General features: G+C 37.2%; 1 protein-coding gene across 1 annotated transcript in view; it reads left to right on the top strand.

The window, feature by feature from the left end:
* SLF1 (SMC5-SMC6 complex localization factor 1) overlaps positions 1 to 14154 on the top strand; it is a 49958-nt gene that overhangs the window by 11039 nt on the left and 24765 nt on the right. Inside the window, exons 2-8 of the mRNA XM_053474827.1 lie at positions 3491 to 3543; positions 3685 to 3815; positions 5293 to 5368; positions 10855 to 11098; positions 12516 to 12666; positions 13429 to 13518; positions 13781 to 13834. Coding sequence (XP_053330802.1) covers positions 3699 to 3815; positions 5293 to 5368; positions 10855 to 11098; positions 12516 to 12666; positions 13429 to 13518; positions 13781 to 13834 — 732 coding nt within the window. The 5' untranslated portion in view covers positions 3491 to 3543; positions 3685 to 3698. The remainder of the gene's footprint in view (positions 1 to 3490; positions 3544 to 3684; positions 3816 to 5292; positions 5369 to 10854; positions 11099 to 12515; positions 12667 to 13428; positions 13519 to 13780; positions 13835 to 14154) is intronic.

Genomic DNA, 14154 nt, shown 5'->3' with positions numbered 1-14154 from the left:
CTTGAGATGAGCTTCTTGTTCGGCGTCAATTGACTTTCTGGATTAGAAGCACAAAAAACATAATTGTAGTAGAAGAACCCAGCATTTTCCTTAAAAAAAATAAAAATAAAAAAATAAGATGGATAAGGTTGGCTGCAGAAGTATTCATACTGAATCTGACCCAGGTCCAGGTGGCCGTTCACAAAGATTATGATGTGTAGGGGAGCCGTACTTTTCCTAAATCCAGCAAAACGTATACAGTTTCTTTATTAACATTATTTCACATTAAAGCATTATTACTCTCATACAAGATCTTATATCTTAAATAATGTACACATCTTATAGTAATTTATATTAAAAAGGCCAGTATAATTTTAGCAGAATGAAATGAGCGATATGTGTAGAGAGAGATAGCAGGAATGATAAAGGTAAACGTACATGGGCATGTTATTTTGTATAGTGTGCTAATGAAAATGTGAACGTGCGTGTTCAGATATATGTGAGATCGGGCTAAGTCGCTTCCCTTTGGGACGTTCTCATCGCCAGTGCTGGCTCTATTCTAAATGGTGGTTAATGTAATAGGGAACCCGCTCGCGCCTTGTGATTTATAAAAGGAAGCGCATTCTTAACCGACCTGTCTCTGCTGATTGTTGATTTGCTATTTCAATAATAGATTATTTTCCTTTCTACTGCTTGTATGACAAACTTCTGTAAGGGCTGTAAAAGTGTACCATTTGTTGGATGACTCCATTGCACTTTTGGCCACAGCGTATGATACTTATACATATCATACATATGAATTGTTACTGAGAAGACTTTCCATGCATCTTCTCTGTGATGTACTGGGATGCACATAACCAGTATGCTGCCAATCCTGAAGGCCCAGGACCATGCTTATAAAATAAGCGAGCCTCTAATTAGCGTAAACATGCCTTGACTAAACATTTCATTTATACCACCATGAGAGAGCATGCTATGTTATATTTTAAAACACCTTGACGATGAATGGCTTAAAGTAATGTTTTCTACATTGTAGCCATGAGACATAATCTGTTTTAGTAATGGAAATTGGATAAATTAGATGATATAATATGCATGTATATATGTTCAGGTATCTCACAATCTAATTGAAAGGCCCTTGGTTTGGCAGAATGTTTCATGCTTCCTTTGCTATAATATGTTAATGTTTCCCTTGCCTCGGTGGGGACAAACATTAAAGCGCTCTATTCATTGCAGAGCTATTGTCGTCATTGTTTGGTAAAGGCCATTCAAGTTAATGACCCCGATCAAGTCATAATAACCACCTGACGTTAGAACATAAACTAAACCCACTACCACACAGATTCATCAAATGTAAGAAGCGATCATCCCGCGGGCACAAAAATCCCATCTCAACCCCAGCCATCAAACAGTCCCCAAATAAAAAGCAATGAATGAAGATGGAGCCGCAGTCACCCCAATAAGCTGCTCTACAGCTCTGGATAAATCAATGCAGAATATATCAATACAAAAAAAAGCGTAATTGCGCTCTAGTGGTGGATCATTGTGCCATGATGCAGTTGTAATACCTTTTATTTATACCTCTTTGAAGAATTCTGTGCCCGTTGTGGACTCTTTTCGAATGATCGTTCCACCTAACCCTGTCTCAGTTACTGTAAAACAATTATGCAACTCATCATATCCTTTATTTAGACCCCCAAATAATTATATAAATAGAATTATATAAATCTCCAAAAAAAAAAAAGACACCCAGATAAGAATATATTACTTGTTTTATGCAGAAGAATCCTAGGTTTTCCATGAATTACTAGCTGGGGATATTTTACATGCAGTTAACGTGTCTTTGTTCGAAAATAATGCTGCTTTATTAAGTATTTTCCTGAACTGCTCGAGACAGAAGAAAGCAGCCCTACGAGTTAAGAATTTCCTATTTTTTTGGAGCATAATGTATTTTGATTGACACGTGCAAGCCTTAAATAAAGCACTAATTATTCAAGTACTGTCAAGTTCATCAGAAAAATCAATTACTTTTAGAATGATTTATGTGAAACTGTGAACTGCGCTAGAAAGTTCACTTTGAAGACGACATTGCAGATAGAATTGGAAAAAAAATGTGAATAAAGCTTTTAACATGAACCTCTTAGAAGATAATATCTCATGCTTCTTCCTGGAGTGCTCCGTGGTGAGATCTGCATGTCCTGTACAAATCTAATGATGGATTTCAATTTCATTATTATTGATTTTTAGCATAGTGTTTGAGTCCTATTTAGCGATGTTGCTCATAAAAATAGTAACCGTTGCCTCTGCGTTTTTATTTTTTTGGGTTTTTTTTTTTACTAAAATGCATTTTTCTCAGGGGCGAATACGTTGTTTTTTCCCCGTGATGTTATTTTCTCCTCCAGTTTTCGTTTCCAATTTTTTTGTGCCGTACAATCTTCTTTCGTTGTGTTAATAAGGTTATGTCCGTTCACATAAAGCCAAGTGCCAGTCTTGTGCTTTGTCTCTTGGCTACAGAATTGATTAATTTGATAGTGTTATTATTATTAGTATTATTATTGGTAAAAAAACAAACCCCAAATGGTTAATAATGAAATCTGATGTACAGGTGACTAGTAGACACGTACCGTGCTTGCAGTTTGTAATTTCTATAGAAATAAGCGATATAAATGGCTGAAGATATTTGAAAGGTTTTGGATTGTTTGGGGAAGTCCGAGGATTCTGTGCTTGTTTCAGAGAAAGCAGATGTTCTGTGCGTTCTGTGTGCCGCCTGCTGCTGATCCCTGGGACATCCCGGTACTCTCCAGGTGCACATGGGGGGGGGGGATATATAGATATATTCAAGGGGAATGAAGAACTAGGATTGGCAGACTAAGACAAACCGATACATTAGATAAAGAAGGCCCTGCTCTCAGGCTTACTCTCTCTCTCTCTTCCAACTCTGTTAGACGTCTTGCCCATTGAAACAGATATGGAGGAAAGATGTTGTGAAGATGTTTGGATTGTACCTTTTGCTTTTCAGAGTCCTGTAAAGATGCTGCGCAAGTTGCTATATCGTTACCGTGCCCGGTTCCTCTTAAGCTGCCGTATACAAGAAGCTGCATTTACTTCTTGTTAGTGAGAAAGATAAAGGTTGCAGCTCTGCATGGGACTGTCTCTGATCTCATAAACTTACATTATGCTTATCCATGCTGGGAGCAGTCAGCCCAGTAAACGCTGGGAAAAAATAACACCTTTGTGTTTGTGTGTGTGTGTACATAGTGCTCAACAGTTTTCATCCCATTTCTAATAAGATTGCGATGCAAATTGTTAAGAACCATAAGGTAGCCTAGTGTGTTATTAGACCTGTCCATATGGATCAGTGTGTTTTTTTTTCTTGTTTTATTTAATAGTCAAGACAATTATACAGATCTTACTGCCATGTTAGCTGAAGTTTTGGTGTAACTGTACCCTACAATGCTACAAAATATAGCAATTTCTATGAGTTCCAATCTCTTTTTTATTATATTTCCAGGAGTATCCAGAACCTCTACCTCTTCTTCTATGTACTTGTTCATCAGCCCTCAGGTATGATGTGATATGTGAATCTGGAAGCACTGGTTATCAGGGAGGTTTGGATTGTGCCTGTATTCTCTGTAAATGGATACTGTGGCATGTTTCAGCTTCAGAAAGTAACAATATCACCGTATTTTGTAACTTTGTTTATAGATTCCACTATCCAGATGGAAGTGGCCTTGGCTAAGAAACATGTAGTTCAATTGACTGGTTTCAGGGGCGATGAGAAGGAAGCTTTGATTGAACAGATCTTCAGACTTGATTGTTTCTTTATTGACTCCGAGGTGAGTTCTCATAAACTGTTCAAACATGGAGAAATAATACAGCTTAAATATGTATATATCTATAGTCTGCTAAGCAAATGAGAAACCTTGTTTTTGCCAACGTGTGATCCAATTCTCCAGCACTAGTCTCGTGATAGTCGATAATAATGGCAGTCTAGCCAGCAACCTACAAGTTTAAGGTATGTGGACATCTGACCATCACAGGAGCTTGTTGGACATCCAATTTCAAAACCATGGGGATTAATATGGAGTCGCCTCCCCTCCCTTTTGCAGCTCTAACAGCTTCCTCTGTTTTGGGACAGTTTCCATAAGATTTTGGAGTGTATCTGTGGGAATTTTGTACCAATTCACCGAAAAAATCAGTCCTGAAACACAAAGTTTGAAGCACGCAATCGTCTAAAATGCATTTGTATGCTGTAACAATAACATTACCCTTTACTGGAACTAAGGGCCAGACGGCCCAGACCATTACCCCTCCTTCACCAAATTTTACAGTAGCTGCTATACATTCCATCAGTTTGCATTCCCCTGGCATCCGCCAAACCCAGGTTCTTCCATGACTTCCAGATAGTGAAGCGCGACTCATCGCTCCAGAGAATGGTGGTGTGCTTTAGACCAATCCAGCTGACGCTTGGCATTGCCCATAGTGATGCTCGGTTTGTGTCCAGCTGCTCGGCCATGGAAACCCATTTCATGAAGCTCCTGACACACAGTGCTTGTGCTGATGGTGCTGTTAGAGGCAGTTTGTAACTCTGTAGTGAGAGATGCTACAGAGGACAGACAGTTTTACGACAGTTTACCTGTGGAGATGGCTGCCTGTGTATGATTTTATACACCTGTAAGGCAATGGGTGTAGCTAAATGCCTAAACTCAATAATTAGGAGGGATGTCCAAATAATTTTGGTGATATGGTGTATCAGGCCATCAAGATAAGTACAGTGAAGGCAAGTGGTTCTCCAGATTATTAGCCACTCGGTAAAACGATGGGGCACTGTTCATATAGAAAGGAGCAATCGAAGAAAAAAAAAAAGGTGCTGTTCTACCCATCTATTGGATTTAATACTTTTGTTTTGTAACTAAATGCACAAACTTCATTTCTGCTACTGTTAAGAAATAATTCTCTAATCAAGTAAAATTCTGCCTCCCTTGTGTGACAGAAACACAGGCACTGATAGATTGTTGCCATATTAATTGGGAAATAGTTACTAGCCGTTAATACAGTCTCAATTGTGTTTTTGTGATTAACCCTTCAGAAGAAGGAATAAAATGAAGGTTGTGATAGTTCTATTTGCTGTATAATAAATGTTTTATCTAAGTGGGACAGCACCTTTAACAGATTATTAGTTAATACAATTAGTTTTCCGTAGATTGCAAAGTCAGAATCCAAATCATGTGCAAAATAAAAGTCATAAGTACAGTTAATAGCTAAATAAATAGTATCTGAGATATTTTTATCATGTACCTTTTTGTTTTTCAGACTTTTGAAAACTGCACACACCTTATTGCAAGTAAACCGTGCAGGAGTGAGAAGTGGCTTTCAGCCTGTGCAACAGGTCAGTGAAAAGTATGGTTTCTATTTGTTTTAGATTCTTTATGTTTCTCTGTGCTGAGCACCACACCTAAAATTTATTGCAAAAACAGCATTATTGGACTGCGTAGTAGGAGATGCGCACATAAAGATGCAATGCCTTCTGTCTCTGGAGCCAAACCTTTATTTTTTTCTATTCATATCTCTTTTACTGAATCTCAGAACATCTATAGGCATTGTGGTAGATGGAGCAGCCTTCAGTTTTTGCAGTTATTTCTCCCAAAGTTGTTGTCCTCTATCTTTCTTGGGAAAAAAACCTTCTGTCTACTTTTGTGCTGGACAGTTTGGCTGTCTTAGCATTTTATTTCCTTGAATGCAAATACTGATTTCAGAGTGTTGCTGAACAGTTGTTTGATGCTTAAGAGTTATCAATGTTTTTACAGATTAAAGTAAGCAATATATGGATGTATTACAAAACCCATTTTAAGTGAGCAGCCAACATACTTTTCTAGTTTTCAGAACTATGTGATTTCCTTTGATTGTTAATTGGTTGGTTCAAGTAGCCTTGGTGAAGATGGAGTGAGGAAAACTTACGTCAGGAAACTGATAATATGCTGCTGGTTCTACATTTAGACATGAATCTCAGTGGCCACGTGGGTAACCCTTTCAAAACTTTTCCCAGTGGCCCCTTAAAAATACAATATATATATTGTGTGAAAGATTAAAGAGTAAAAATTAGGTAAATACAACCTTACAGTCATTGAGTCAGCTGTGAACTAGAGTCAAATGTGAGGCCATCAGTACGCAAGCTAAAGCCTGGCCGAAATTAGTTCATGCAACAGGACAATGAACCCAAGCACATCAGCAAATCCACAACAGAATGGCTGAAAAAGAAAAGAATCAAGGTGTTGTAATGGCCCAGTCAAAGTCCAGACATCAAACTGATTGATATGCTGTGGCAGTACCTTAAGAAAGCTGCGCATGAACAAATGCCCACAGACCTGAATGAACTGAAGCAACGTTGTAAAGAAGAGTGGGCCAAAATTCCTCCACAACGATGTCAGAGACTGATAGTCATACAGAAAATGATCACTTCAGGTTATTGCTGCTAAAGGTGAATCATCAGGTGTACTTAGTCTTTCACACATGGCTTCTCCATATTGGCTTTATTTTTGTCAAATAAATCATGACACGCTATAATATTTCATGTGTTTTTGTTCATCGGAGGTTGTATTTACCTAATTTTTAGACCTGGTAAGGAACAGATTGTTGTTGTTCTGGCCTGATATGTAAAACAATAGAATTCAAAGAGGGTACAATTTCTTTTCCACACAATATATATGTATATATAATTATATAATATTTCATGTTTGGCAGTATTTCCTCTTGCCAGTGTGATCACGCATGTGATATATTGCATAAACCAGCAAACATAAAGATCTCATATTAGAGGTTTCCAAAGTCAAGATCAGGGATGTAATATATAGAATTTTATTGGAAGACTGCAATTCAAGGAGTACGTACTTATGCCCAGATCATCTCAACAATGTGAAGACTCCACGGGCGCTTGTTCCTCGATCAGTGGTTATCACCAACTTGTTGAACGCTTTTCCAGCAGTGTAAATGTTTACAAATGCACTTGCTTCCAAACCTACACAAACAGAACACTGTGTAAAAAATAATAATAATAAAATAAAAATGTTTCCCACAGCAGCTTCTGTACTCCAGGCAAGGGGGTGGGCAATAATCTGCTGCACCAGTATAAGTCAATACTTTATATTTTATTTTTTCAAAAGGGGGATAAACATAATGCTATCCATGAGGGTACTATAAATGCCAGTGTCGTCAAGGAGAAATACTATTTCTTTGCATCTATTTCATGCAGTAACTTAGGGCAGTATAATTACAGATCATAGCGGAACCTAACCTCCTCTCATTCCTTTGGCTACGTTTATCCCTTAGACAGGGTTCGAATAAAACCCTCGCTTTCCCGCGTGTATCTTAGTCCTGATTTAGCTCAGAACCAAAAGATGATACTAACAAGTATTATAATAACTACAGGAAGTTACACGATATATAACATGATCAAAAATAAAAGACTCAATACCGCATGAAGGTTTCCCAAGCCTGCGTGCTGCCATACCTGGCTCCTGCTATCATCATTCCCTTGCACAATCTGCTGATATACATTAGAAGATGTAATATCTCTCCATGGAAACCATACCGCTGCATGTAGTTGGTGTCTATCTTTAACCATTAGCATCTGTTCTTTACCTACTGTATTTCCTCAATTACAATTGGCAATGTTCAATAAATACAGAGTTTTACCGATGGGCAGCGCCACACAATATGTACGATTGTTCCCCAGTGATTTTAACATTTCCAACATCTGCCCGCACTGTGTTTATTTGCTCTAAATCAGAAGGCACTCTTTAAATAAGAATTTAAAGAGTTTTCTTGAAGCCGGGTCGAAATTAAAGCTTGTGCCAGTGTTCCCTGAATAGGGATACATTGCGGTCTCTCGAATAAATAGTCATCTTAGGTGACGGGTTTAGTGAAACTTTATTGTTGTGCATGAAAACAAGGGCAAATAATTAGGTGAGCAGTCTTATAGAAGTCTTTATTAAAATGTTCTTCCATTGTTCTAATATATATATTATACAGTATTATATATTATGCTGAAGTATATATTATACAGTTACAGTACATAACAATTTTCAACTAATACAGCGCCCTCCACAAATATGAGCACCCTTGGTAAATATGAGCAAAGAAGGATGTGAAAAAAACTCTTTATTGTTTAACCTTTTATCGTTTCTTTAAACAATACACAAAAGTATTCTGCTGTCATGAATATCAAACAATTGCATGCGCAATGCAGGCTTATCCAATCAAATATAAATTGTTACACATATGTGTGGAACAATTATTGGCACTCTTTTAGTCAATATTTAGCTCTCCCTCCCTTTGCCAAGATAACAGGTCTGAGTCTTCTATAAAGCCCGATGAGGTTGGAGAATACGTGGCAAGGGATCTGAGACCATTCCTCCATACAGAATGTCTCCAGATGCTTCAAGTTTCGAGGTTGGCACTGATGGACTCCTATTCAGTTCTCCCTCAAGTTTTCCAGTAGTGTCAGGCAAGCTGAAGACGGTTGAGTTTGTTTTTGGATGAGAGTAGAGGCTTCTTTCTTGAAACCCTTCCAAACAAGTTGGTGATGTAGGTGACGTCGGGATTGCAGTTTTGGAGACTTTCTGACCCCAAGACGCAACTAACCTGCAATTCTCCAGCTGCGATCCTTGGCCACTTGAACCATCCTCTTTAAAGTGTGATGAGACAATACAGACACAAGTCCTCATCCAGTTTGATTCATAACATTTTCATTTGACTGGAACGTCTTAATTATTGCCCTGATAGTATAAATGGGCATTTTTGATGCCCATTTCACTATTTTCTGATATTTTCATTTTGTGAAGTTGAATAACCTTTTGCCACACATTACAGCTATATTCCTTGGTCCTCCACATTGTGATGATGGCTAAGGGGGGTGGCTAACATTTAGTCACCCTGGTATACTAAAAAATGTAAAATATCAATGGGAATATACTTCAAATATATTTTTCTCATATGAATTCATAGGGGTGCCAATAATTGTGCCAAATATATGTATACATATATTTAATAATTTTTTAATAATTTTAATTGCTAACTTACATTTCAAAACCATATAAGGTTACAAGTGTAATCAATGAATGTCATTATGATAAAAGACAACAGCTCCCTTTTTAACTACGAATTCTCATCACCTCGCTCTGAACCCTCTTGTGTATGACATTTGCATGGCATTTCAATGGTTAGAGTATGTTCTCATTATAGTCCGTTTGGACATTAATTGCACTTTCTGCTATGTTGGATATATATATATATATATATATTCTAAAAGGACTAGGCCAATTTACCTTGAAAAACCGAGGTCTGTGGCAAAACTAAGATACTGAATTAATTTCCTCTCCTGAAGTTATTTTCCTATCCCACTCAAACAAGGTCTGTCTGCCTAACACCAATTAGCAGGTTAAGAACAAGGTAGAGATAACTTAATAAGTGTATGTGTGGGGGGGTAATAAGATGGCTGCCTCCATGGTAGTTATGTAGGTTTACAATACTGTGCAAAAGTTTTAGGCAGGTATAAAAGACAATGTAGTAAAGTAAGAATTCTTTAAAACCAGACATGTTAATTTTTTATTTTTAGCATTTAACAAAATGCAAAGAGGGTGAACAGAGTGACCATATACATCAAATCACTATTTGGTGTGACCACCCTTTGCCTTCAAAACAGCATCAGTTCTTCTAGGTACACTTGCACAAAGTTAAGCATTTTGTAGGCATTTATTTAGATGTATGATTATACAGTTCTACCAAACAGGTGCTAATGATCATCAATTTAATATGTAATGAAATTATTAACTGAAACAGCTGTGTAGGATGAATCCAACTGGGTGATGAACAGCCAAACTCGCTAACAAGAGGAGGATGCTGATGACAGTTTAATGTAACAACAAGACTGAAGTCAGTTCTACTGAATTGGAAGATGTCCAGCAGTGCCATCATCTCAGCATTGGCAGGAAATAATGGGACCCTGGTACATCTATCTATTGCCGGAGCAGTCTAGTCAGAAGTGGTCTTCATGGAAGAATAAGCCAATGTTAAATATTTGGCTGTAACAGAAGGCGATTTTTGTTGAAGGTCTGGAGAGTGTTTGAAGGCAACAGTGAGGCATGGTGGAGGTTCCTTGCAGGTGTGGGGCTGCATTTCAGCAAATGGAGTTTGAGATTTGATATCCAGCATGTAATACCAGAAGGGAGGCATCGGATTCGCCCCAAATGTATTCTGCAGCATGACAGTGAGCCAAGCATATAGCCAGCCACTAAGAATCATCTGCAGTGTGAAGAAGAACAAGGAGTTCTGGAAGTGATGGTGTGGCCTCCACAGGCTATTTTGAAGGCACAGGGTGGTCACCAAATATTGATTTAGTGTGACCACTCTTTTCCTCCAAAACATGTATATTTTGGAAAGCAGTCTTACTTTACAGCATTTGTTTCATACCTGCCTAAAACTTTTTGCACAGTACTGTATATTAATTGTTTTAATCTTTAAATGTGATTACATGTTTTTTTCTGGTGGATAGGCCTGTAAAGTATAGAATTTTGGGTAAGTATATCCTATTGTACATGTGTGTGTATATATATATATTTCTCAAACAATACACTATACTTCAATTATACAATTTGCCATATTTGCCCTTGTAAGGCAAGACAAACAAATAGCAAAGAGCATATGAACAGTTTTATAATAGATAAGTAAAGAATGGGACATTCAAAACTGAGGGCACTTTTGTGTTTGTGTAAATATGTTCTTGGTGTAATTGCTGCTCTGATCGTTCTTTGGTTTACCGTTTAATTGCACCCACATCTTTTTTTTCTTATTTTGGCTCATAGTTCATTTACTTTCCAGGAAAGTGGGTACTGACTAAAGACTACATAATTAACAGTGCAAGAAGTGGCAGATGGCTTGATGAAACGACTTACGAATGGGGATATAAAATCGAAAGAGACTCCCATTATTCACCTCAGATGCAATCTGCACCTAAAAGATGGCGCCAACACCTGACACGCACTGGTGCTCTGGGGGCCTTCAGCAGATGGAAAGTAGCCCTGCTTGTTAAAGAAGGTCATAAAGAAAGGGGGGCTTTTATAAGGTAGGCTGGGAGACCCTTAATGAAATATAGGAGACAAAACAATTGTCTTCCTTGCTTTCATTGTTCTATCTGTGCCGAGCACAATGTAAAATGAAGTATGTTTGCTGTTTTTTTTTCTTCTCCTGGGGGAGCGCTTGCCGTATAGAATCTGGGCACCCAAAGGGTTAATGCTTTTAGTTTAATGAATGTAAATTCGGTTTTGACACATTAAGTGTCAGACAGGATTACTGCCTTTGTGCTCTTTGTTTTTATTTATTTATTTATTTTATAAACATGCAGAACCGATGTTTTAAGGGCATTTTCTGAATACTATATCTAGAAATAGAACCTTTCCAAAGGAGGTCAGAGCAGAAGAAACGTCACATGTAGAAGTTGGTCTCATTAACCCTTTATTAGCAAACTATTAGCAAAACTACAAATAGTGTTTTTGTTTGGATAAGTTTTACTTGAATGCTGCTCTTTAAATACTATAAAATGCTTTGGTGTACAAACTCCCCTGCCTACTGCACTTTTATATCGGTCCCCGTTTACGACAAGACCTCTTAGGTATCCAGATTCCTTATGCCCCTCTTTCTTGATGTCCCCCTTTTCTAGGAACTCAGAATGTTTGGCATGGCTGTATCCCAGTGTCCTACAGCCCTTAAAGTCATTATAATGTGTATAGAATAAAGGAACAGCAAAAAATGTGTGTGCATAAATATCTAATAAATAATGGAAAAGGGATTTTTAAAGTATTGATCAATGCATTAAATATTTGGCAAATATAAATTAATGTTAATCAATTTATTAAACAATTGCTGAAAACATTAATCCAGTTAATAAACATTAATAATACATTTTTGATAAATCAAGTTAATACTTGATACATTTATAATTGTTAAATGAATTGACAAATACAATAATTGGATAAAAATCTATTGTTTTAATTAAGTTAAGTTGAGAAATGCATTAGTACATAAACACATATAGGAATCAACCTCAAGCCATATACACTAACATACTGACACACTAACACAACCACTCAAAACACATCCAGACACTCACACTAAGCCACCTAGACACACAGACACTAACACACAGTAACCTATCCAGACACTCAACACACAGGGCACTTACCTTGTTAAGCCTCAGCATGTCTTTGATGCTAGCACACAGTGAAAGCTGCAGCGCTACTCCTGCGGGGTCACACAATGCAACCTTACATGACCCCACACCATGTCAGGCGTGCTTTCTTGTCGCAAAGGCAACCTTGCTCCTAGGCTTTGTTGTAGAGTATCTTTAACGTAATTTAATGCCACCCTTATCCCAGAACTCGGAAGACATATTACGGGGTAACAAGCAATAGTAATGGTTATTGGGAAGTGACACATTTATGAAACATGAAGTCTAACAATTTGTATTGTGTGTGCTTTACTAGAGTTCTGAAGGCTGGACATGCAACGTTCTGTGACACAGCAGATTCTTCTGACGTTACTCACGTTTTTACTACCAGTTCCTCATTACTGGAAAATCAAGTATTGAATGCACCATATTACTCGGTGCAGTTCCTTGGAAGATATCTCTTAGAGGTAAGAAAACGCACACCATTTTTTATTTTATTTTTTTTACAACTTATCTGTCGCTTTGATGCATCAACAAATTCATTTCAGATAGAAGTGAGAAATCAATGTGTGCAGGATTAACAGGAGAAGAGCTTCAAGAGAAATGCCACTTGAAATGACCTGTTTTGCTCTTACTTGAACTCACAGTGGTCCAATTCCGGGCTTTATTCAAAATTCCAAAGTTATACCTGCTGTTTTGTCACCTCGTCCGATGCCTTTGTTAAGGGGAACTGTGTGGTGAATACTTAACTTACAAACTGTATTTTTATATATTTTTCATATATTTTTTAAATGCATTTGATGTGTTATATATAGTCCCACCGTTTCACACTGCGTTCACAAAACTGGTAGTGTCATTCCAGCTCTTCCTTCTCCCAGTGGATGCATTATCTTTTCATTTGATGGTCAACAGATATTTCACTCTTTTCTTAACCATTTTAACCCAATGGGTTTGGAATCACGATAGCAACAAAAACAGGGCAATCTGCATTGGAACTGGTCCACAAAATGTCAATTTCTGAATCCATCATTATATTTCAGTCTTCATTTGAGATTTCGCACTTCCACGCAGCATTAGATACACCCTGCCAGTGTATCTCTGCATTTGGCAACATATATATATATATATATATATATATATATATATATATATATAATGATAAATGCATCTTTATTTTGGTCCAAAATAAGACAATATTGATTTTATCAAATTTTTTTTTTCTTTTGCAGGACCCCATCGAAGATGTGTCAGTAATTATGACAGATGAGATGGCTTCTGACATAATGCATTCTGTATGGAAACATCTTTGTTTTGCTCAGGTATGCAGTAAAATAATACAAAATGTGAAATATCCTCATAGTGTTATTCCATGGTTTGTTAGAGGTGTGACCGGCACTTTTTTATGTGACTTAATAATAGCTATTGATGCCCCTGTCACACATTTTATTTTATTTACACAGTAAAATGTATAAATATGTTTTAGCAAGAAAGGACAGTCATGACTGGAGGAAAGAGGGGCAATGATTTGGTTCTGAAACATTTTTTTTTTACTAATATGTAATTTAATGTTCTCTTTTCTAGGCTCGTCACCATAATTGCATTAATTGGCAAAGTTCACCAAAGGAAACAAATACGGTAAACTTTACTTTATGTAGTTGCTAATATTTAGGCTGTCGTTTTGTAGCAGGTGATAGGGAGATGGGAAGGTGTTTTTTTTAAAAAAAATATATTGATTACTTAGAACAATCTAAAAAAACAATTCTTAAAAGCTGCATATAAAAATTAATAAATATAAAAATGTAGTAACTGTCAAAAGCATTCTGTATGTAAATACACTATAAAGGCAGCCGTCTCCATAGACAAACACTGGCGGTAGAATGGGTCGTACTGACGAGCTCAGTGACTAAATATGTCAGTGTCCTAGGATGCCACCTTTGCCACAAGTTAGTTTGTAA

The sequence above is a fragment of the Spea bombifrons genome, chromosome 1 (genome assembly GCF_027358695.1).
Source record: "Spea bombifrons isolate aSpeBom1 chromosome 1, aSpeBom1.2.pri, whole genome shotgun sequence".
NCBI lineage: Eukaryota > Metazoa > Chordata > Amphibia > Anura > Pelobatidae > Spea > Spea bombifrons.
The sequence above is the reverse complement of the archived record's forward strand: the minus strand, read 5'-3'. Positions and strand labels throughout refer to the sequence as shown.